A 26435-nucleotide genomic window follows, 5' to 3' on the forward strand; every position below is an offset into this window, starting at 1 on the left:
TTTTTTACTGACAAGATTTGGTTGACCGGCTATACTTGGTCAACCAGATCTTGACAGTAGAAAAAGGCGGCAAATTTGAAAGATGTAGGCGCGAAGGGATATCGTCCCATTAAAAATTTGAATTTCGCGCCTTTTTTTACTGATAAGATTTGGTTGACCAGCTATATATATTTCTAGCGGCCAATTTACTTTTTTTTTCAAAGCAAGAAGTTCTATGTATACTTGGTCAACCAGATCTTGACAGTAGAAAAAGGCGGCAAATTTGAAAAATGTAGGCGCGAAGGGATATCGTCCCATAGAAAATTTGAATTTCGCGCCTTTTTTTACTGACAAGATTTTGTTGACCAGCTTTAGGTACTTAGCTTTACGAACATATTGTCTATAGTCTATGGCAATTTACCTTGAAGCAGTGACAAAAAAAAATAGTAATAGTACTGTTTGTCAATCAGTCAAGTACACTAAGTACATTGTACAGTACACATACAGTACATCACATCACATCTTAATCTTTTGGTTTGCATGCAATGAAGTGGAACTAAATAAATTTCGACCGTGCAAGCGTAAATAACATATTATGTCTTAATGAAAGCCGCCACTAGCTTGTATTTTACGATGGCGGAATCGCAGGTTGTTAACATAGTTAACGAAATATTGGTAAGAATTATTGTTTTGTTGTATACTACAATTAAGTAATATACTATGATTTATTAACATGAAAACAGTAAGATCAACATATTTTTATAAGAAACAATAACATGTATAATGGAGGCTTCGTGGTTTAACAATGAAATAGTATATTAAATTTCTCCCAGATAAGTTTATAACTTAAGCGATTTTAGTTTTGCAACCGGTATTTCAAAAAATATGGTTTATTATTCGTAGAGAGTAGAGGCAGTTGAAGAAGCCTTCAGTTGCTTCTTGGTTTACAAGCCCGACCAGGAGAATGAGAGGTTAGCAACCTACCAGAAGAAACTATGTGCAGTGATGACTACAATCAGTGCAGATGTGCAGGAGTCCGCCATCAGGCAGTACCTCACGCTGACCGCGGTTCTCACCAACAGGCACAAAATGAAGCAACTTCTGACACTCATGGAAAATTTAGTTAACACAAATATCATACAGGCCCGGTAAGTACAATTTATATAAAATAGTTATGACTATAAGTATTAATAAGGAATAAAATGCCGCTAAGCAATGTTCAAATGCTGTTGGTACTAAATTACTTGAATTAGTTACCGCCCACTGAATTTACAACTAATGGTATGGTTTCCCATGGCCAGGCGTGTCTCACTCCGCGATTTCGTTGCTTTGCTACAGGTAGCTAAAAGTACATCCGTTCGGCCCCAATTTTGGGGACAGCCATAAGCCGCGCGTGGCGCTGTCGCCACCTAGCGGCCATGTCTGTGCTGACCGTAACAGACGCGTTTTGTTAGAGAGTGAGTCTTCTGTACTTAGTACTATTATTTATTCTGTGCCATGGCATAATCACAAGTAACCAGTGCTTCAAGAAAGCACTGGCCTGGTTTCACCTTATCAATGGAAAACCATGGCTTTGCACACAATAATGAACACAGTCATATATATCTTGTGTCACCTAAAACATTACAGCAAATAGAATAGAATAGAATATAATTTATTTGTAAGCACAGACAATACATAATATGACAGAAAACACAAAATAAGATTAAAGTGCCACGAAATGGCCTCATCTCAGCATGTTGCTGGTGGCTTCCAGCGCTGGTCTTCTGATACATATTTATATAGAGTCTGTGCGGAAAGAGAAGAGTCATGGAATGTGTGGTGTGTGGAGCTCAATACATTCCACGACTCTTCTCTTTCTGAACAGACTCTTTGTTTTCATTTTCACCACTCCAGCTTGTAAAGGCTCTCATGATGTTGTCCGGTAAAAAAAAATTTGCCAGACTTTTTTGAATGGAAGAAAAAAAGGATTTGACGATTTTGCTTTGAATGATAAATATAGGTAATTTGAATTTGATTTGGTTTGATGCTTTGCCTTGCATAGGTGTCATTAAAAAAATTGTTTTACCCTTTGAACTTGCAAAAGGCTCATGAGCCTTTTGCAACGTTCAACGATCTTAAAATCTACCACTTGCTTGGGTATCAATATTAGCATTAGCAGTTAAACATCAACACTGCCCCCTTGTTAAACAAAAATAACTATTTAACTTATCTTAATTCTCCATTTAATGTTGCAGGATGCTATGTGACTGCATACTGACCAGTGAAAAACTTTGTTATAATAATGCAGATTACTGGATCGAATGTTTCAATTTAATCAGAAGAATTATAGGTGGTGTGGATTACAAAGGCGTCAGGGAGATCATGAAGGTATGTTATTTAAGAATACCGACCTTCCTAGGAAACTATGGTGTCGCTTAAACCGCCTAAGAACCGGGCATGGACGATGCAACTTCTTCCGGCATAAGTGGGGTTGGAGTGACTCCGCGCTATGCGACTGCGGCATCGAGGACCAGACTATGGAGCACATCATCCAGCGGTGCCCACTCCGCACATACTTGGGTAGCCCGGATGATTTACTAGACTTGACGCCCGATGCTGTGCAGTGGTTGCAAAACTTGGATATTGCCTTATAAATAACAATACTGTATATATAATTTTGCCTAGTGACCATATCGCCATACAATTAAATATAAATATTAAGAATAGGAATGCACATTTGTTACTTTTTACATGAATAGAATAAAAATATTCAAGATTTTTCATTAAGATCAACTTCTGCACTTGACACAGACATTTTACATAAATTAAGTTATTCATGTTTATTCAGGAAACATGTTTGCAAACATAATAGAGTCGCTATCGAAGCAGCTAAGGTGATAACAAAAATCTAGACAAAGCCTTAAGAATAAAACATTGGCTAGCGCGGCAGCCGCCCGCAATGGATACAGGGCTGCCACGCGAGCCAACTCGATGCCCGGTATCCATTGCGCGCGGCTGCCGCGCGAGCCGATGTTCGATGGTTTGCCGCGTGATATGGAGACGGGGCTAAAGTATTCTAATAGTTATGTTCTTAGCGTGTCCCACAGTTGTAGTCCTATAATTCAAGTAATGAATTATGTTACCTATTATTATCCCCATATGTTTTTCTCTTTATGCTCTAGGGCTGCAGAGAAAAGGCACACACATTACCTGTGCGATTAAATTCTTCAACAATGCCTCAGATGAAGGCCCTGTATAATGTTATAGAGTACATATTTGACCGTAACGCGTCCTTGCTGCCCGCTTACTTTATTGTCACGGAAATACAGAAAGATTACCCTGACAATAATCACTGGCCACATTGGGTATGTATTAACACTATAAAATAAGTACAGTTAGGAAGTCCTCCATCTCACTGACATGGTTCAGCTTTCTGAAAGCTACATTGTCAGGTGACAACCAAACCTTACTAAATCCAAAAAAAAAAACAACGTTCTTTCGGTACTAGAACTATTTATTAAGGCTCTGAACATGTGGTAGTAATTAGTAGGTTTTGGTTGACACCTGACAATATGTTTAAATGATGAGTATTTTATTTTACAAGCTTTATTTAATTCACATTGTTTGTTAGCATGCTTGTTTGTTTAGACCACTTCCTTACCAGCAGGTATCCAATGTTCGATTGAGCTGAAATTAAGGATATTTGATGCCCAATCACAGTTAATCAATCAAACGTCAATATTCGTTTCTAACCGTTTTTTTAGATAATTATACTCTAGGTATATTATATTATGTTTGCTTTTAGCAACTTGCAAAGCTGCTGACAAGCTTCGTCCAAAGCTTCAAGCCGTGTGCACAAATGGTGTCAATTATTGGGCACTCTCATATGTTGCCGGTGGTTGAGTACTCGGGCTACGCAGACCACTTAGTCAACCCATGGCGCCTGGATCCAACCACATTAAAATTCTCTCTCAAAGGAAGTTTGCCGTATGACGACAAACTGTTGAAGCCACAAATAGGCCTGCTGAGACACGTTTTGCAGCAGCCGTATTCCAGAGACATGGTGTGTTCCATGCTGGGATTGCAAAAGCAGCATAAGCAGCGTTGCATCGCTCTGGAAGACCAACTAGCAGAGCTCATGATACTAGCCATGGAAAAGAGTGAACAGGAGAACGAAGACGACGAAATGTCGTCAACACACTGGTGCTGGTTACACCTATCATCACAAGTTATTTATTTAATACTTTTTCAATTTGCCTCATTCCCTAATATAGTGATGGGGCTTCACAACAAATTGATTGGTCATGATATGAGGAAGGGCAGAGATCATTTAATGTGGGTGCTCCTTCAGTTTATCTCGGGGAGTATACAAAGGAATCCACTGTCAAACTTTTTACCTATAATAAAGCTTCATGAATTATTGTATCCGGAGAAGGAGCCCCTGCCGGTCCCCGATTGTACGAGGGCCCACTGCACGCATCAAATGGCGGTGGTGTGCATTTGGATGCACTTGTTGAAAAAAGCGGAGTCGGAACATAAAACAATGCCTATGCCACAAAACCTAAAGGTACAATATGAGTAAGTACTATTTCTAATTATCTTGTTTTTGGATTCAGGGGCGTTGTTGCTTTGACGGAATGTCAAGTCGTGACTTTCGTAAAGTGGCTACTATATACCCACTGTAAAACTACGAGTATTCTGAATTAGCAAATCGTTAGGTAGATTACAATTAATGCTTTAGTAACGATATCATTCTCTTGAAACTTTTATACTATTTTTATAAATCATTTCAGTTTCCTTCAGCACTTCATGACATCGAACAACACGCCAAACCTCATGGGCTCAGACTACCGCATAGCTTTGCTCTGTAACGCGTATTCAACCAACCAAGAATACTACGCGCGGCCCATGGGCATCATTATAGAAACGCTCTTCGGCAGTCAGAAAGCTTTATCTAACGGGAATCCTGGGACACCATTGCCTACAGTGCCACTGTCGATGTGCATACTTGACAGTCTGACGTTGCACTGCAAAATGTCTCTGATACATTCTATAGTGACGCACGTAGCGAAACTGGCGCAGAACAAGACCAGTATACCCGGGAGCAGTATGATGGCGCCGGCGCTCGTAGAAACATACAGCCGCTTGCTGGTCTACACTGAGATCGAGTCGCTTGGAATCAAAGGTTTCGTTAGTGAGTGTCGATTGATTATTACTGGAGAGTAGCCTTATAATGGAAACACTTTAAAACTATTTCAATATGGCGTTTGCGGATTGTTCTGTTAGTGAACGTCTTCTAATATTTTTTTATTATAACTCTACTCTCTTTTGTATTCTTGTGAGATTAGCTTTAGTCATTTCCTAATTCATTAAGTAAAAAAGTACGCCACTTGATTATAATTACTTATATATTAATATTGACAATCCATACTAATATTAAAAATTCGAAAGTGTGTCTGTCTGTCTGTCTATTACCTCTTCACGCTTAAACCGCTGAACCGATTTAGTTGTAATTGGTATGGAGATAGTTTGAGTCCTGGGTAAGGACATAGCTTAGTTTTTATCCCAGAAATCACCGTTTAAAGGGGTGGAAATTTGTATGGGAAATCGATAAAAAGCAGATTGGGTAAAAAAAAGTTACCCAAATTACTAACTCCACGCATACGAAGTGGCGGGCAAAAGCTCGTATTTTAAAAGGAGAAATATTTTTTTTCAGCTAATTACTAAACTGAGTTTTATAAGAATTTTAGGCACGTAGGAAGCATTAGCTGAAATAGATGTAGGTTTTAAAATTTACTCCCTGAGAGAGAGAGGGCAAATGACAGACTGAATCCAGCGCGGACGAAGCTAGTTAATCAACAAAAATAAAAAATTCCAACCTCCAATGTTGAATACCTGCCAAAAATGGGTGCCCAAAATTATTTAGTGTTTCTTGTTCCCAGTCCAACTCCTCCCGAACGTGTTCAAGTCGCAAGCGTGGGGCATCCTCCACAACCTGCTGGACATGTTCTCGTACCGCATCCACCACATCCAGCCGCACTACAGGGTGACGCTGCTCTCCAACATACACTCGCTGGCCGCGTACCCGCAGGCCAACCAGACGCAACTGCAGCTCTGGTAAGACTAGACATACACAACCTGCTGGACATGTTCTCGTACCGCATCCACCACATCCAGCCGCACTACAGGGTGACGCTGCTCTCCAACATACACTCGCTGGCCGCGTACCCGCAGGCCAACCAGACGCAACTGCAGCTCTGGTAAGACTAGACATACACAACCTGCTGGACATGTTCTCGTACCGCATCCACCACATCCAGCCGCACTACAGGGTGACGCTGCTCTCCAACATACACTCGCTGGCCGCGTACCCGCAGGCCAACCAGACGCAACTGCAGCTCTGGTAAGACTAGACATACACAACCTGCTGGACATGTTCTCGTACCGCATCCACCACATCCAGCCGCACTACAGGGTGACGCTGCTCTCGAACATACACTCGCTGGCCGCGTACCCGCAGGCCAACCAGACGCAACTGCAGCTCTGGTAAAGGCTTGGCCAAACACAGAGCGCGACGCAGCGCCGCGTCCGCGCCGCAGCGCCGCGTGATGCCGACGCGATGACTGTTCAAACAGGGCGCGCGCGGACCGCGCTCTCAACACGCCCTCATCGCGCGCGCGAACGCGGCGCGGCCGCGCGGGAACGCGGCGCGGCCGCGCGCCACCGCTCGCTGCCTAACGTCCGATCCGACTGATGTGACCCAGATGTGACGTAGCGCTGCGCGGACGCAAGGGGCCGCGCGGCGCGGGGCGCGACAGAAGCGGGGCGTGATACCAGCGGGACGCAGTCTGTTTGACGTCGGTAACCTGTTAGCATGTGCCGCGGTCGCGCGGCGCGGACGCGGCGCTGCGTCGCGCTCTGTGTCTGGCCAAGCCTTAAGACAAATTAGTCGATGGTTTACGAAGCGACAGGGTTCGAAATTATCCAGATAATTATAGTCTTTGATAATTATCCGATAAATATCGGATAATTATCCCAGGTATGGATGCCGCTATGTACATTTTCTTTGAATTCTTTGATAGTATAAAATAATGGTACGTTTTTTGATATTTTTTTACAAATTTTATTAGGTTATTATCAAATCGATAATTATCAAGATAACTATCATTGATAATTATCCTTTCGAACCCTGCGAAGCGAAGGCATTTTTGTTGTTAAGTGAAAGCGAGCGCAGCGGAGTCCGCCGGTGAGCGCGTGTGGCAGCCTACTGGCTTTTTGTACCTTCTGCGGTGAGCGACGCGTAGGTATCAAGCTCACGCGGAGAGTTCCATAGGCCTACTGGTTGACGCTGCCGTCCAACATACACTCGCAGGCGCACCAGACGCAGCCGCAGCTCTGGTAAAGACTAGACATAAACAACCTGCTGGGCATGTTCTCGTACATCCACTACATACAGTAAGGCTAAAAAATTTTTTACCAATGGCTTTGAAAGAGCCATTTGCAATATTTCGGTAGTTTTGGAACGAATTTTGTATGAAAGTTTATTTTTGTGAGAATAATACTTTCCCGTTACATATAAACAATGAATTACTAGGTACATATTTTATTCGTCAGTAATGGTAGAATAAAAAAACGTCATCTCTTTATTTGTGGTTATAATAAAAAACCTAACATAAGAAAAAACCTTAAAAAGTATGATTCTGCCTGCCTAAGCTCCACTGACAAGCAACTCTTGCCTGTAGCTAAAGATTAATTACGATTTCAGTTTCGAAAGCACCGCGCTACGACTGATCACAAGTCTGGGCAGTTCAGGCGTGCAACTACAGATGTCGCGAGTAGTGTCCGAGCCGAAGTCACTCGTGTCACAGGATAACGAGGAGCTTAATCGGGTGCTGGTGCTCACGCTTGCGAGGGGCATCTACATGAGCGGCACAGGTTAGTTGTCACTTTTATACAACCGCCAAACACGTTCATACACGCCATTATAAGAATAATCCGGTTGCCCGGATCATCGAAATAATCCGGTTGCCCGGATCATCAGAACATACTTTTTCACACCTCCTATTAAGAAAAGAGCTTGTTCTTCCCTGCTAGGACGGATCAAAGTGGCACTTTTCCTCCCTGCTAGGAGGGAGCAAAGTAACACTTTTCTGTTCTAGCACACTATTTTTACATTTTTTTGCATATAATTTTTTAGCTTAAATAATCTGTTTAAGCATCAGATTGTGTCAACACTAAGATTTTTTATTTTCCTCATAGTTGATGTGAAAAGCAGTATGTGTCACACGGTATCAAAATTATTTCGTCGTGGGCATTAACACTTGAATCCCTCATTACGCTCAGGATTCTACTTTAGAACCCCTCACTACATTCGGGATTCTATTGTAGAATCCATCGCGTCATTCAGGATTCAATATACGCCCTTGACGGAATTATATCATTTTGATCCCTTGTAACACACACTACTATTCTTGACCAGGCATTGTATATTTTGTGGTGCTAATATTCTCTACTGAGTAGACTCTACTCATAGAGCAAGAGGTATATTGGGAATGAGGAGTAAGGAGGTGACCAAGTCCGTGGAAGAATATGATTCGAGCTCAAACAGAGGGTAACAGTAAGAAAATAGAAGATATTGTCTACTTGAGTAGACTAGTTACTTACTTGTTTCTTCTTAGTATCGGATTGTGGAACTAAAAACAGACTAATGATGTCTTTTTATTTGGCCTAATGTTAAAAAACCACTTTAACCAAAAATAAACTAAACAGCGATGTTCAATGTTTTTTTTAATATTAATTAAAATATTCTTACAGTACATATATATTATTTTCCCGCACTAGTGCGTAAAATAGCACTTTTCGTGTGTATGCCAAAAGTTTAAAGGGCCATATGTACTGTAAAACGTTGTACGATACACGTGCAAATAGGTAATTCGCAACTCGTGTCGATTTAAAACACTCCCTTCGGTCGTATTTTAATTTATCGCCACTCTTTTCGAATTTCCTCTTTTCCGCACTTGTATCGTAAATAACTATTACAGTACATATGGGGCTACTTTTCCGCACTAGTGCGTAAAATAGCACTTTTCGTGCGTATGTAGAAACTTTAAAGTGCCATATGTACTGTAAAACGTTGTACGATACACGTGCGAATAGGTAATTCGCAACTCGTGTCGATTTAAAACACTCCCTTCGGTCGTATTTTAATTTATCGCCACTCTTTTCGAATTTCCTCTTTTCCGCACTTGTATCGTAAATAACTAATTTCTTGTTGTCAGCCAACGACGGAGCGTCAGTGAAAGAGTTACTCTCCACTATAATGACGAACACGCCGCACATGTGGTCTCAGCACACGTTGCAGTGCTTCCCGCCGGTGCTGGTCGACTTCTTCTCACAGGTAAATATCCGCTATTCCACTCGTACCTACCATTATTGTGGCACTCCTCGCTTTTGATACTTTGTACCGGTAAACGTTCATGCACCTAGTTAGATATAAAATATAAGGGCCCTTGAGAAAAGTACGAACGTGTCATGCTTTTTCACTCAGTCTCAGTACAAAAAGTACTTTCTATCCTAATAGGAGAAAAAAGTGTCCCAAAATTTCCATACATTTTTCGATCTTTCCATTCCGCGACCGCCATACAAAGTCTATGAAAAATGGTGACGTAATGGAAATAAAAACCTTAGGACACTTTTTTTCTCCTATTAGGATAGAAAGTGCTCGTGATTCTGAGTAGAAATAACATAAATAATCCCAAATTTCAAAAAAAAGTGTAGGGGACAACAAAAAAAAAACGCCCTAATACTGCTGAACGCAATACAGACTCCCCTTATTCATAAAACTTTCATATATTTTGTTTCAATAGCCTGTAATAGACTTTAAGGCCAATGATGATGATTATTCATAAAACTTTACAAGCCTCAATTAATTTATGTTTGTCTCTTTCTTACAAATACATTCTCAACATGACAGATAAGACGATTATAATTGAGATTCTTAGTGCATTTATGAATAACTCCATAAAAATGCGTTCAGTACTGTCGAATGCGCCGCTAACGTTACATGACTTTGTAAAGCACTACACTAGCTGTATATGATATCTTTGCACATGTAATACTTATTTTATTGATTATTGTGCAGAACCATAGAGAAAAAAATACATAGAGTGCTCACTCCATACATCACTTTTAGTACCAAAAAGACTATTAGCATCTAGCATCGAGTAGCGGAACTATCAGTACTGCTACTTGACAATAGATGTAGCACCGACCGGAAAGTCTTATGCTGTTGAGATAAGACTTTCCGGTCGGTGCTACATCTATTGTCAAGTAGCAGTACTGATAGTTCCGCTACTCGATGCTAGATGTAGACACTGAAATTAATAGTCTGAACTGATGTATGGAGTGAGCACTCTATGTATTTTTTTCTCTATGGCAGAACCCAGCACCCAAGGAGAACAAGCAAGTGCTAAAGAAGTCCGTGGAGGAGGAGTATCGCAAATGGACGTCGATGGCCAACGACAACGACATAATATCGCACTTCTCCGTGCCGGGCACGCCCCTGTTCCTCTGTCTGCTGTGGAAGATGATCTTCGACACGAATAGAATCAATCCTATTGCTTTCAAGTGAGTTATTGTTTGGTTATTGTATAGTTAGCATACAACTGACACATCAATATGATCTGATATTTCATGGTAGTTCTTTAAAGCGCGCAAAATCAAGTCTTTATTTATGGAAATGTACGAAATGCTTTGCAATAGCTGAAAGAAATAACTATTAGTTTTCTTTTCCTGAAGTATGGGAAATCAATGTTTAACCATTTCTCTTTTACTATCTCTCAGTCTTTTAAAAAAATGCGCGAAACCTTGATTTGGGCTCTAATTTGTCGATTCTGTTGAATATGTTCTGCTAACTGAGTACATTTAATATCAAATACACATTACACTGAAACATGATTATCAAAAAAAAACCGGCCAAGTGCGAGTCGGACTCGCGCACGGAGGGTTCCGCACCATCAACAAAAAATAGAGCAAAACAAGCAAAAAAACGGTCACCCATCCAAGTACTGACCCCGCCCGACGTTGCTTAACTTCGGTCAAAAATCACGTTTGTTGTATGGGAGTCCCACTTAAATCTTTATTTTATTCTGTTTTTAGTATTTGTTGTTATAGCGGCAACAGAAATACATCATCTGTGAAAATTTCAACTGTCTAGCTATCACGGTTCGTGAGATACAGCCTGGTGACAGACGGACGGACGGACGGACGGACAGCGGAGTCTTAGTAATAGGGTCCCGTTTTTACCCTTTGGGTACGGAACCCTAAAAAAGATATCCACTCTGGCCAAATTGTATAAAACCTTTGCTTCTACTTTTAACAATTACGGAATGACTAATTATGATTGTGTGTGCAGAATCCTTGAACGCATCGGCGCCCGAGCGCTCTCAGCGCACCTTCGTAAGTTCTGCGACTACCTCGTGTACGAAGTGACCAACCCGGCGGGCGGGCCGCACATCAACAAGTGCGTCGACGCCATCAATGACATCATATGGAAGTACAACATCGTCACCATCGACAGGCTAGTACTGTGCCTGGTGAGTGCATCACTTGGTAGGGACACTAACAATGTTCACCTGAGGACTGTGACTATCGTATGAAGTGACCAACCCGGCGGGCCACATTTTAGCAAGTGCGTCGACGTCAGTGTCGACGTCATCAACGACCTCATATGGAAGTACAACATCGTCACCATCGACAGGCTAGTCCTGTGCATGGTGAGTGCATCACTTGGTAGGGACAGTAACAATGTTCACCTGAGGACTGTGACTATCGTATGAAGTGTACTCGGCGGGCCACATTTTAACAAGTGCCTCGACGCCATCAACGACATCATATGGAAGTACAACATCGTCACCATCGACAGGCTAGTACTGTGCCTGGTGAGTACATCACTTGGTAGGGACAGTAACAATGTTCACCTGAGGACTGTGGCTATCGTATGAAGTGACCAACCCGGCGGGCGGGCCGCACATCAACAAGTGCGTCGACGCCATCAACGACATCATATGGAAGTACAACATCGTCACCATCGACAGGCTAGTACTGTGCCTGGTGAGTACATCACTTGGTAGGGACAGTAACAATGTTCACCTGAGGTCTGTGACTATCGTATGAAGTGACCAACCCGGCGGGCCACATTTTAACAAGTGCGTCGACGCCATCAACGACATCATATGGAAGTACAACATCGTCACCATCGACAGGCTAGTACTGTGCCTGGTGAGTGCATCACTTGGTAGGGACACCAACAAAGTTCACCTGAGGACTGTGGCTATCGTATGAAGTGACCAACCCGGCGGGCGGGCCGCACATCAACAAGTGCGTCGACGCCATCAACGACATCATATGGAAGTACAACATCGTCACCATCGACAGGCTAGTCCTGTGCCTGGTGAGTGCATCACTTGGTAGGGACACTAACAATGTTCACCTGAGGACTGTGACTATCGTATGAAGTGACCAACCCGGCGGGCCACATTTTAACAAGTGCGTCGACGCCATCAACGACATCATATGGAAGTACAACATCGTCACCATCGACATGCTAGTACTGTGCCTGGTGAGTGCATCACTTGGTAGGGACGTCTCTACCGTATAACGTTGTTAGTACAGTCGCCATCAGATATATCGGAGCGGTCAAGGCGCTCACAAATATCTGAACACGCCACTATTATCAAGGCGTTAGAGTGCGTGTATGGATGGAGGCAGAAGAGACAGCCGCCTACGTCATTCTCGAATGCCCAGGGGTGGCAGAATACCAGGCACAACACCTCGGCTCACCGGGGTCGCTCCCAGAAGTAGTCGGCAACGTCAAGGGTCTGCTAGGCTTCTTGGTAGAGTTTTATAAAATCATTCAAGAATAGTGCCGCCAACCCACCACGCAAAATAGGCGCAATAATATGACGTCGAGTTGCGGAAACCAAGCCCGCGAAAACCTATAACCTATATATATATATAGAGTGCGTGTTCAGATATTGTGAACACCCGGGCCGCTCGGATATATCTGATGGCGACTGTACAATGTTCACCTAAGAAAGTCTTCAGTATTTTCCATAGAAGTACAAATAGTACAATGCTAGAGGAAGGTGATGCGAAGACCAAGCACATCGTGACAAATGTGTGACTTTCTTCGGTTCAAATTTTCATACTATTTGCCATGTGTGACACATAGGCGCATGGCGGGTTCTATAGGTGTCATTATAATAGGCACAATGACAAAAGTCGATTCTAGCTCGTACGCATCGACCTCCTAGTCAACTTACAAAAATATCAGGCGAGTCATATCTAGACTTCGCTTACGAATATCGATATATCGGGAGCTGAGGAAGTGAAAAAGGGCATGAGCAAGCGGTGGATTATTAATCACTAATCAGTTAGTTTTACTGGGCATTTTCAGCAGATCGACAACGATTGTGCATATTTGCCACGAAACCTAACTAGGTTTCCAGGTTGGTAACTGCCTCCTTTAACGTGCACGGAGACCTAGGGTACCTGTTCCTATATAATTCAACCTGCTTGCAGTCCAGAAGAATATGTTTTCAGTCAGAAGCGGTGGATTATTTCGCTTTTTAGTTCGTGCACGTGTTCTACGCTTGTTTACTATCATAGTCTCCGCAATCGCGGTAAGGGCATTTATTTGTGTGATGAACACAGATATTTGTTCCTGAGTCTTGGGTGTTTTCTATGTATTTATGTATTTTTATATTATATATATCGTTGTCTGAGTAACCACAACACAAAGCCTTCTTGAGCTTACGCTTATAAGAATGTCCTATAATATTTATTTATTTATAGTTTTATAAAATCATTTTCAATGTGTAGGTGCTGAGGCCAAACCCTGATGGCAACGAGAGCCAAGTGTGCCTGTACATCATCCAACTCCTGCTGCTCAAGGGTTCCGAGCTCAGGAACCGGGCCCAAGACTTCGTCAAGGAGAACTCTCCTGAACACTGGAAGCAGAACAACTGGTAATGTCACTAAGTGGTATAATCAACTCTTTAGTGTTCCGTAGCCAAATGGCAAAAACGGAACCCTTATGGATTCATCATGTCTGTCTGTCTGTCCGTCCGTCTGTCCGAGTATGTCACAGCCACTTTTTTCCGAAACTATAAGAACTATACTGTTGAAACTTGGTAAGTAGATGTATTCTGTGAACCGCATTAAGATTATCACACAAAAATAGAAAAAAAAAACACAATAAATTTTGGGGGTTCCCCACATATATATAACTGAAACTCAATTTTTTTTTTCATCAAACCCATAAGTGTGGGGTATCTATGGATAGGCCTTCAAAAATGATATTGAGGTTTCTAATATCATTTTTTTCTAAACTGAATAGTTTGCGCGAGAGACACTTCCAAAGTGGTAAAATATGTGTCCCCCCCCCTGTAACTTCTAAAATAAGAGAAAGATAAAACTAAATAAAATATATGATGTTTGGTTTGGTGTAAAATTGGTTTGAACGAGATCTAGTAAGTAGTTTTTTTTTAATACGTCATAAATCCCCTAAATACGGAACCCTTCATGGGCGAGTCCGACTCGCACTTGGCCGCTTTTTCTTGTCACATGTTGCTATGGTTACGGTCTCCTGAGTCACTCTTAAAATTCCAAGTTTTTCGTATTTAAATGAACCAAACTTGCATTTTATGGTAGTTATAAGACCTTTCCATAATGGGACATGTCATGAGTGGATGTCCCTATACCACTGTCAAAAGAATAACAGTGAAACTTTAGAAAACTTTATAGCTCAAGATCTAATTCCGTCTGAGGTGAATATTTTAAGCGACCAATTTTATTAAAAAAACTAGCGACCCGCTTGGCTTCGCACGGGTTAACAAATTATACATAAACCTTCCTCTTGAAACACTATCTATTTAAAAGATCCGTTGGGTAGTTTTAAAGATCTAAGTATACATACAGACAGACAGAGGAAGCGACTTTGTATTATACCATAGAGAAAAAAATACATAGAGTGCTCACTCCATACATCAGTTTTAGTACCAAAAAGACTATTAGCATCTAGCATCGAGTAGCGGAACTATCAGTACTGCTACATCTATTGTCAAGTAGCAGTACTGATAGTTCCGCTACTCGATGCTAGATGTAGACACTGAAATTAATAGTCTGAACTGATGTATGGAGTGAGCACTCTTGTCTTTATTTCTCTATGAAAATGAAACAATATTTCGTAGAAAAAGCCTACTACTCGTTCGACGAATACCTACAGAATAACAATGACTAATTACACAAATAATATTCCGGAGAAACACATGCATCTTTCTATCTTTCGTTCCTACTCCTATTCTATAAATGTAAAGTATAAATTTCCTTTTATTCGTTTTATATTTAGTAGATTGTAAATTGACATATAAAAATTATAATATTGTAATGAAACAACTAACTATTTAATAAGTCACATATATATTTTGTTAATGCATGATAATTTGATAGCGACAGTACTATATCATTATTCATATCTGACGACTGTATTATATAGATTTTATCTGTAAGTGAATTGCAGTGCCCTCTCAGGGTTGTGTTGAGACATAAATATTATTAATCTGTCAGCTCCCAGCGGCTCATATTTGAGCCAGAACGCTTATGGGTGACGCCATATCGTGGGAAACGGCAGGTTTTAATAAGACCTACTGTACACACAAAGCAAGGAAATAAATGAAATGATTATACTATGTAGTGATGATAAATCGTGCCAGGTACGACAAACACCTGGCATTCCACAGGAAGTACCCTGAGAAATTCGCCCCCGAAGAGGCGAGCAGCGCGTACGGCGGGCCCATACCCGTGTACCTCAGTAATGTGTGTCTCCGGTTCATCCCCGTGCTGGACATAGTGGTGCACCGCCATCTGGAGACGCCGCAGGTCAGCAAGAATCTAGAACAGCTGCTAGAACACCTGGGCTACCTGTACAAGTTCCATGGTGAGTCATAGCCGTTATATTATATAATGGAAATACCTTTAAACGAGCAATTCTTATTTTTTTATATATGTATATATATTTCGGGGATCTCGGAAACGGCTCTAACGATTTCGATGAAATTTGCTATATGGGGGTTTTTGGGGGCGAAAAATCGATCTAGCTAGGTGTTATCTCTGGGAAAATGCGCATTTTCGAGTTTTTTATGCACCCAGATATTATTATATGATGGAACACTGATTTATTTATTTTCACCACACCAACTGTTACCAGGCTCTTTTGATTGTTCAAAAACTGATACCAAAGTTGCATTTTATTCACATGTGAGGAAAAGTAGTCAAATGCAAATTTTGAGTTGTTTTCTTATGTTTGCTGGTAGAATTGACTTTTAAATGATGATTTTGAATGATAAATATTTAATAACATTCATTTGGATTTGATTTTGTTTGATATCTCACAGTTAATATTTTCTTCGGGTTGGTGTGGTGAAATTTTTTGTGTTTCACTCGGGGGCAAATTTTGTTTAACCCTCGTGCTTTGAAACCCTCACAACGCTCAAGATTCCATTTTTCGAACCACTCGCTACGCTCTTGGTTCAATTTTGGAATCTTTCGCTTGCTCGGGTATCAATATTAGCACGAGCGGTTAAACAACTTTGCCCCCTTGTAAAACAAATAACTATTCATATTTTATCCCCGTGCTAGATATAATAAAAACATTTAAAATTTCCAGATCGACCGGTAACCTTCCTGTACAACACACTGCACTACTACGAGACGAAACTACGCGATAAGCCACCACTTAAGAGGAAGCTAGTTAATGCAGTACTGGGGTCGCTGAAGGACGTGCGGCCCGCTGGTTGGGCCACCACGGAGGCGTTTCAGGCGTACCTGGTGAAGACGGACGCGGACACCACGCCGTGGACGCCGGACCTTAACTACTACCTCAGTCTGGTTAATAGGATGGTTGACAGTATCCTTTTTAAATCGGAAAACAGCGTGCTTAGCACAGGTTTACAATGGACAACATTCTATAATAAGAAACAAAATGAATCCTTTGAGGATTTTTAGGGTTCCGTAGCCAAATGGCAAAAAACGGAACCCTTATAGATTCGTCATGTCTGTCTGTCTGTCCGTCCGTATGTCACAGCCACTTTTCTCCGAAACTATAAGAACTATACTGTTGAAACTTGGTAAGTAGATGTATTCTGTGAACCGCATTAAGATTTTCACACAAAAATAGAAAAAAGCAATAAATTTTTGGGGTTCCCCATACTTCGAACTGAAACTCAAAATTTTTTTTTCATCAAACTCATACGTGTGGGGTATCTATGGATAGGTCTTCAAAAATGATATTGAGGTTTCTAATACCATTTTTTTCTAAACTGAATAGTTTGCGCGAAAGACACTTCCAAAGTGGTAAAATGTGTGTCTTCCCCCCCCCCGTAACTTCTAAAATAAGAGAATGAGAAAACTAAAAAAAATATATGATGTACATTACCATGTAAACTTCCACCGAAAATTGGTTTGAACGAGATCTAGTAAGTAGTTTTTTTTTATACGTCATAAATCGCCTAAATACGGAACCCTTCATGGGCGAGTCCGACTCGCACTTGGCCGCTTTTTTTTTCACTTCCATTTTGTGTATTGTATTTGTATAGTTTTCAATTTATAAGTGGGTCCCAAAAGACCACTGTGGCATAAGCAAATCGAAATATTAGATAAAGAATCAGAACCAGTAAGCGTTTAGAAATCGCGCTCTGTATTAGTGCCCCTTTACAATTAGTATTAAAGTCAATGCGGGCAAGTATAGCTGGCCTTAACATTCGGGCCTGTTTACATATGGTTTAGTGTTTGTCAGTGTATAAAGAGAACCCGTATTGAGGCCAGTTACACTTAACTTACCCCGCAGACGAATTTAATCCGTATTGAATTTACTGTTAAAAAGAAAGGGCTATTGGTTTTTACGAGTTTTTTTATAATGCATTATCAACGATAATATGAATATGAATATTTTCTACCCTAAAGTAAACACTTCGTACTTTCCTGAACAATCCACCAGCAATGACAGGCGTATCCCACTTCCCGAATACCGACTGGCGTTTCAACGAGTTCCCGAACCCGTCGGCGCACTCCCTTTACGTGACTTGCGTAGAGCTCATGTCCTTACCTATGGCACCAGACGTTGTCGGCAACAGCTTGCTCGACGTAGTCACTAAGGGCTTCGTAGTCATACCGGCGACCAAGATTCAACTCTGGATCAACGCGATAGGACTCATAATGGCTGCTCTGCCTGATTCGTACTGGACTGTCATTCATGATAGGTAAGTTTAACACCTTAGACTGGTGCGTAGAGCTCATGTCCTTACCTATGGCACCAGACGTTGTCGGCAACAGCTTGCTCGACGTGGTCACTAAGGGCTTCGTAGTCATACCGGCAACCAAGATTCAACTCTGGATCAACGCGATAGGACTCATAATAGCTCTGTTTTTACTCTGTAGAAAACAATTTGAATTAACATGATGTTAAAATATTTTCATTAAGGAAACTGTAAGTCTAGTTTTAAGAAAATTTCCAGTGTTATATATAACTATAAAAGACTGTTTGTTTCTTAAATAAATAAATAAATAAAATAAATAATGGCTGCTCTGCCCGATTCGTACTGGACTGTCATTCATGATAGGTAATTTTAACACATTAGACACTCTGGTGCGTACAACTCATGTCCTTACCTATGGCACCAGACGTCGTCGGCAATAGCTTGCTCGACGTGGTCACTAAGGGCTTCGTAGTCATACCGGCAACCAAGATTCAACTCTGGATCAACGCGATAGGACTCATAATCAGGGGGGTTTCACTCCGCAGTTTAGGTATATTTGGCCGGCGCGCCCACCGTACAGGCGTATAGCAGTGGGCTGCCGCTCGGCGCGCACGATAGTCGTGTCACATGGCGCTCGCGCAAAATTGTAAATACACAATGGCTTCGAAACTTACTTCCGCGAGAATCAGACATGCTATATTCGGATAAAAAATGTATGTTTACATAATCAACGTTTGTAATTCCTACATATTTATCTTAAAAACAATAAATCAGTGGGTATAGGTATAAAAACTTGTCAAGTGATAACCCCGTGCCGACACTCACAGCTCGGTCATAAAACTGCGGCGCGCAAAGGAGATTCACGGTTCGTGCGCGGTTATAAGTTTCAATTTTGCTTGCAGGCGGCGATATAGGTGTAATTTTATACCTAAACCTGACTTTTGTGAAGGAGTGAATTTTCTGTACGGTAGTACTATTAGTTATTCTGTGTCATAATGGCCGCTCTGCCTGATTCGTACTGGACTGTCATACATGACAGGTAAGTTATGATATCTTAGATACTCTAGTACGTGACCTGCGTAGATCTCATGTCCTTACCTATGGCACCAGACGTCGTCGGCAACAGCTTGCTCGACGTGGTCACTAAGGGCTTCGTAGTCATACCGGCGACCAAGATTCAACTCTGGATCAACGCGATAGGACTCATAATGGCTGCTCTGCCTGATTCGTACTGGACTGTCATTCATGATAGGTAAGTTTAACACCTTAGACTGGTGCGTAGAGCTCATGTCCTTACCTATGGCACCAGACGTTGTCGGCAACAGCTTGCTCGACGTGGTCACTAAGGGCTTCGTAGTCATACCGGCAACCAAGATTCAACTCTGGATCAACGCGATAGGACTCATAATGGCTGCTCTGCCCGATTCGTACTGGACTGTCATTCATGATAGGTAATTTTAACACATTAGACACTCTGGTGCGTACAACTCATGTCCTTACCTATGGCACCAGACGTCGTCGGCAATAGCTTGCTCGACGTGGTCACTAAGGGCTTCGTAGTCATACCGGCAACCAAGATTCAACTCTGGATCAACGCGATAGGACTCATAATGGCCGCTCTGCCTGATTCGTACTGGACTGTCATACATGACAGGTAAGTTATGATATCTTAGATACTCTAGTACGTGACCTGCGTAGATCTCATGTCCTTACCTATGGCACCAGACGTCGTCGGCAACAGCTTGCTCGACGTGGTCACTAAGGGCTTCGTAGTCATACCGGCGACCAAGATTCAACTCTGGATCAACGCGATAGGACTCATAATGGCTGCTCTGCCTGATTCGTACTGGACTGTCATTCGTGACAGGTAAGTTATGATATCTTAGATACTCTAGTACGTGACCTGCGTAGATCTCATGTCCTTACCTATGGCACCAGACGTCGTCGGCAATAGCTTGCTCGACGTGGTCACTAAGGGCTTCGTAGTCATACCGGCGACCAAGATTCAACTCTGGATCAACGCGATAGGACTCATAATGGCTGCTCTGCCTGATTCGTACTGGACTGTCATTCATGACAGGTAAGTTATGATATCTAAGATACTCTAGTACGTGACCTGCGTAGAGCTCATGTCCCTACCTATGGCACCAGAGGTCGGCGACAACAGCTTGCTCGACGTGGTCACTAAGGGCTTCGTAGTCATACCGGCGACCAAGATTCAACTCTGGATCAACGCGATAGGACTCATAATGGCTGCTCTGCCTGATTCGTACTGGACTGTCATTCATGACAGGTAAGTTTAACACCTTAGACTGGTGCGTAGAACTCATGTCCTTACATGTGCCACCAGACGTCGGGCAACAGATTGCTCGACGTGGTCACTAAGGGCTTCGTAGTCATACCGGCAACCAAGATTCAACTCTGGATCAACGCGATAGGACTCATAATGGCTGCTCTGCCTGATTCGTACTGGACTGTCATACATGACCGGTAAGTTATGATATCTTAGATACTCTAGTACGTGACCTGCGTAGAGCTCATGTCCTTACCTATGGCACCAGACGTTGTCGGCAACAGCTTGCTCGACGTAGTCACTAAAGGCTTCGTAGTCATACCGGCAACCAAGATTCAACTCTGGATCAACGCGATAGGACTCATAATGGCTGCTCTGCCTGATTCGTACTGGACTGTCATTCATGACAGGTAAGTTTAACACCTTAGACTGGTGCGTAGAACTCATGTCCTTACATGTGCCACCAGACGTCGGGCAACAGATTGCTCGACGTGGTCACTAAGGGCTTCGTAGTCATACCGGCAACCAAGATTCAACTCTGGATCAACGCGATAGGACTCATAATGGCTGCTCTGCCTGATTCGTACTGGACTGTCATACATGACAGGTAAGTTATGATATCTTAGATACTCTAGTACGTGACCTGCGTAGATCTCATGTCCTTACCTATGGCACCAGACGTCGTCGGCAATAGCTTGCTCGACGTGGTCACTAAGGGCTTCGTAGTCATACCGGCAACCAAGATTCAACTCTGGATCAACGCGATAGGACTCATAATGGCTGCTCTGCCTGATTCGTACTGGACTGTCATTCATGACAGGTAAGTTATGATATCTTAGATACTCTGGTGCGTGACCTGCGTACAACTGATTCCCTACCGATAGCACTGGATGTCGTCGGCAACAGGCGTGGCGTTCAAAACCTAAAAACAATCCCTTTTTTCGCCAGGATACTGGAAGCCATGACCCACAGCGACATGACCGAGTGGCCGTACCAGCACTCGCCGTTCCAGCTGTTCAACTTGGCCACGACCAACGACGCCATGCTGGAGAACAAGTACAGCCTCACGCTGGCGTTGGCCCACGCCGTGTGGTACCACGCCGGGGCCGGCCAAATTATGCAGGTTCCTCAGTAAGTAGTCCGTTACAGATTTAACCTGTGCTATTTTACAAGCTTTTATTTAGTTTCACCTGTCCCGTTGTCTGTCTGTCGGTCTGTAATCAAATCTTGCTAGTTAAATTTGACCCACTACTCGGTTTCCGTTGAAGCTGAGAATTTTGATACGTTTGTAAGTCGGGTGACAAATGCTGGTACGCAGCCTTGTGTACGTAAAATTGTATTATATTACACTTTTTATTAAATTAATGTGGGTTTTATGAAATAAAAAGTAAGTATTCAAATTATCCGTTTTATCCGGATATCCGGATACTAAAATAATAAATATTCGAAATATCCGGATACGAAAAATGGGCGGATATTGCAAGCCCTAGTGACAATGCAATATTATGGTACCATGGAGCTAATCTGATGATGGAGACAGGGGGTAGTCATAGGAACACTGTGATAAAACAACGGAACCTAATTGTGTTTGAGGTTTTTAGAATTGTTTCGATGAGTATTAGTTGTCTGTGGAAAAAGCAGTACAGTCAGCGATAAAAGCTTGTACCAAAAATGAAATTTATGCCAAAAACTTATTTTATGTGTCTTATGAAACTTTTAGTAGGAGTAGCAGAGAAAGCGTTATTATTGTTCGTTCTTGTCATAGTCTTATTTCATTTCTGTCTACTTCTAAAAAGTCCTAAGTGCCACGTCAAAACGAGAGACTATTGTTGTTCCCCCCACCAAAGCTTGGTGGGCAACAATTTGGGTTTGTTCTGTCCCTCATGGGCGCACGCATGTGGCAACTGTAGTATGTCATGCTTTGAATAAAAAAAAGCCTTTCTGGTTATCATTAAATAAATTATTAGTAACTTAACCTATGATTAAATCTAAATTTCACCAGAACCCTCTTTGGAGGTATAGCCCTCTTCCAGCTTTTTCCATTTTATACGGTCTTGGGCGTCCCATATTTAGAATAGAATAGAATAGAAATAATTTTATTCGTAAGCTCAAACACAAAATAGAAACAGATGTAACAGATATAACAGAGATATAACAAGAGATAACAAGAGATATAACAGAGAATAAAAGGATAAAGTGCCACGAAATGGTCTCATCTCAGCATGTTGCTGGCGACTTCCAGCGCTGGTCTTCCGATGAGACCATCCGGTGAAACAATCACGACAGGTAACATGAATACAAAACAAAATTAATATATAACATACAAAAGACAAAGACAACAAAAAGATAAAAATACATTACAATAAATTATAAATTACTGTTATGTTATTGTTAATTAAAACAATCACTGATATTAAAGACAGTTGTATTCACTATTAAAGATTTATTAAGTACAATTAGCACAGCCATGATTATATGGAATCATAGCGCGAGAGTTGTCTGTCTTGCCACAGATACAAAACTCACAGATAGTATATATCTGACAATTACTATGTACAATGTTGGGGAATCCGTCTTGGCCGTACATTGCGCTTGACACTCCCATGCTTTGAATATTATCCGATATGTTTCCAGGTTCGTGAAAGAGAAACTGTCCCCCGAGACCCACACAGAGACGCAGCTAGTGTTCCTGTGCCACCTGGTGGGGCCGTTCCTGCAGCGGTTCAACGCGGACATCTCTCGCGCCGTCATGGACATCACCATAGCGCTGTACGAATTGCTCGCACACATCGACAAGACGCAACCACATCTACAGTACATCGATCCTATATGCGATCTTCTGTATCCTTTTTACAAACTCATATATAGTTATTATGTTCACGAATGCAACTGGTACTTGTACCCCATGTTCGATTTTACAGATGGTTTAGCAACGATGGATACCACAGACAAGACATCCTCTAGACTGAGCATAGTAACGCTACCCCCTTTGCCACTATATACGGTAGTTTTACTCCCATCTTCGAGTCAAAGTGTCAGAATCCCGTGTCGTGACTGGTCCGTGTCTTTGAACGGACCAATCACACGGCACGGGATTCGCTCACCTCGTCCCCCCCCCCCCCCGCACCCCCGTATTTTTGGCAGCATCGGTTTCATGAAATAATTGCTCTAAACTCCGTCTAGAGGATTCCTAGTCTATAATGGATACCGATGGTGGCTATTGGAACTCGACGAGTACTAAGATCACTGTTTTAAAAAAGTACAGTCAGTGTCAAAACTTACAGCTTTGACAAAATCATCGTCTCCAATTTTGCCAACTTCTGTTTTTTTTTTTAATTTTTAACCGTCATCGAGCGTGCTCGTGTCGCCGGAGGTACGAAGTTACACGAAGTTTTGTCTTATTTATCAGACTAGTGGCGAAATGAGCCCGATTTTGTATGTCTTATATATCAGTCTACGGCGGTTAAAGGGTTAATTGGTTTTGTCCGTGGTATGACCACTACATGTTATCTATCTTGCTATCCTTATCGGCCCATTAACTAACTTCAAAATGGTTCAATCTTATGATTTTCGTCTGCTTAGCGTGTTCTTTTATTGTCTATTCAATACGGTATTTTCCAAGTAGATTCACTGTAGTAATGCGTGTGTGATGGTAGCTCAAAAAATATTAACACGATAGCAGATAATGTGATAATTACTTCATTATTTAATGTGAACAATCTCTTTAACCAACAAACCAGCTACCACATAAAATACATGTTCGTCGGCGACACACTCAAAGGCGAAGTGGAGACCGTGATCCGCAAGCTCCGGCCCGCCCTGCAGATGCGGCTGCGGTTCATTACGCACCTCAACGTGGAGCAGATCAACACCGCCTAGCAGAGCGACTATTACAGCTATACGCCGTCTAGCTCGAGCTCCAGCTCGGAGTAGCCGGCCGAGCTGTACACGCGAGATAGTCGATTTAGACTCTCGCCCGAGCCGCGAGCCGAGCCACGAGACGAGAGTGTAAGCGGTGGGCTCGCGGCTCGTCTCGTGGCTCGCAAGCTCGTCGAGCTAATATAATTTAAACACTAACGGCACGGCATAAGGTTTATAACCGAATGACAAGCCGAACGCGAGTGTAAACGGTGGACTCGCGTCTCGTCTCGTGGCTCGCGCGAGAGTGTAAACCGAGTGAGAGACTGTCCAGGCCTCGTAGACATGCCAATCGCTAACGCTCCGTAGCGAACGATATGCAACTGTCACTGTCACACTAATATGGAACAGTGATAGAGACAAAAAGCGATTCGATGGCGAAGCGATAGCGCATGTCACCTTGGCTAGGCCGCCAGTTCTTAGGTGACGGCTTGCCTTAGTCCATAGTACAACCATTGTATAAAAAGAGGAGCTTCGAGAGAAGGTAAAAGGTAAAAGACTAGGATATTTCTATTTCATTAATTGGGTCTTAATACACGATTCAACTAATCGAAATGCATTTTAAAAATGTTATAGGCTAATCAAGCCAATCTGTGTTATCGTTTTATATTAACACGGTCACTAACATATGGGTCACGGCAAGCCTATATTAAAAGGCCGTAAGGTTGACAGTTAACAGTTGGGACAGTGAACGTCTTAAATTACAGACAGTTTCAGTAATTGGTGGCTTTGGTGAAATATTGCTCAGACTTTTTACATTATTATGAGCGTGTATTTAATTTAAATCTTAGTATAAAATCTGTGGTTGTGCTTCTAGAAAGGAAAGTGATTTTATTTTAATAGAGGCAAATAATTACACTTTGTTGCTCGAAACAACCTCACACCCACCCGAAACCTTTCTGAGATGTTAAAAAGGATTTATTGTTGACTTTATTCGTTTTATTTGGTAGGTACTCATATAAGATTTTGTTGTATTTTAAGATTAATTATCGTCCATTCTATAACGAATTTTCCCTACGATTTTTTGTAAAGTGGCATGAAAAAGAACTCTCATTCATTTAAATGATAGTGATAGAAATAGTCCAGGACCGGAGAAAAATAGGCGTCGTCCTTTAATTTCTAAGAGTCTTGAAAAGAACCAGACAATGATGAATAGACTATGTATATTTTTTTAAAGACTAGAAGAATTAGGTGATAAATAATGATGTATGTAGTATGTATATTTTTACATATAGGCAATTAGTTTATTGAATACCTAGTGTTAAATTTTCTTATATAGGGACTTTGTATCAAAACCATGTGTTACCGAAATGCGAAAGTGCAACATGTTGCACATTATGTTTTTTTTTTTCACTTTTTACGAGTGTATTTTTACTCACACTTGTTTATAGTTAATTTGTATTAGATTAGATGTTTAGGTTTAGGTCATTATTACATACGCATCTCGACTACTCTCAGTCTTACAAGCTTAATTTCTTATTGCTAAGGTGTTGAACTTATAGATGGTCAAGCAAATCTTGTCAGTAGAAAAAGGCGCGAAATCAATTTTTTTATGGGACGATATCCCTTCGCGCCTACATTTTTCAAATTTGCCGCCTTTTTCTACTGACAAGATCTGCTTGACCAGCTATATATTATTTTTTCTGCTGAACCAGGGGGGTGTCACTCCGCAGTTTAGGTACATTTGGCCGGCGCGCCCATCGGACAGGCGTATGGCAGTGGGCTGCCGCTCGGCGTGCACGATAGTCGTGTCACGTGGCGCTCGCGCAAAATTGAAAATACACAATGGCTTCGAAACTTACTTCCGTGAGATCCAGTCATACTATCTCCGGATAAAATATGTATGTTTACATAATCAACGTTTGTAATTCCTACATATTTATCTTAAAAATAATAAATCAGTGGGTGTAGGTGTAAAAACTTGTCAAGTGATAACCCCGTGCCGACAC

The 26435-nt window shown here is 41.8% G+C and overlaps 1 protein-coding gene across 1 annotated transcript; it reads left to right on the forward strand.

The window, feature by feature from the left end:
* The first annotated feature begins 543 nt into the window (after positions 1-543).
* LOC134661576 (mediator of RNA polymerase II transcription subunit 23) lies at positions 544-24512 on the forward strand. The gene is made up of 18 exons (XM_063517705.1): positions 544-654; positions 883-1127; positions 2217-2349; positions 3144-3326; positions 3767-4539; positions 4755-5155; positions 5904-6078; positions 7727-7896; positions 9240-9358; positions 10400-10587; positions 11375-11555; positions 13843-13988; positions 15735-15958; positions 16688-16927; positions 18017-18278; positions 21517-21699; positions 23203-23409; positions 24309-24512. Exons 1-18 carry the CDS (start codon positions 583-585, stop codon positions 24445-24447), a joined length of 4041 nt encoding a protein of 1346 aa, XP_063373775.1. The 5' UTR covers positions 544-582; the 3' UTR covers positions 24448-24512.
* The last annotated feature ends 1923 nt before the right edge of the window (positions 24513-26435 follow it).

This window comes from Cydia amplana, chromosome Z (assembly GCF_948474715.1).
Source record: "Cydia amplana chromosome Z, ilCydAmpl1.1, whole genome shotgun sequence".
NCBI classification, from domain to species: domain Eukaryota; kingdom Metazoa; phylum Arthropoda; class Insecta; order Lepidoptera; family Tortricidae; genus Cydia; species Cydia amplana.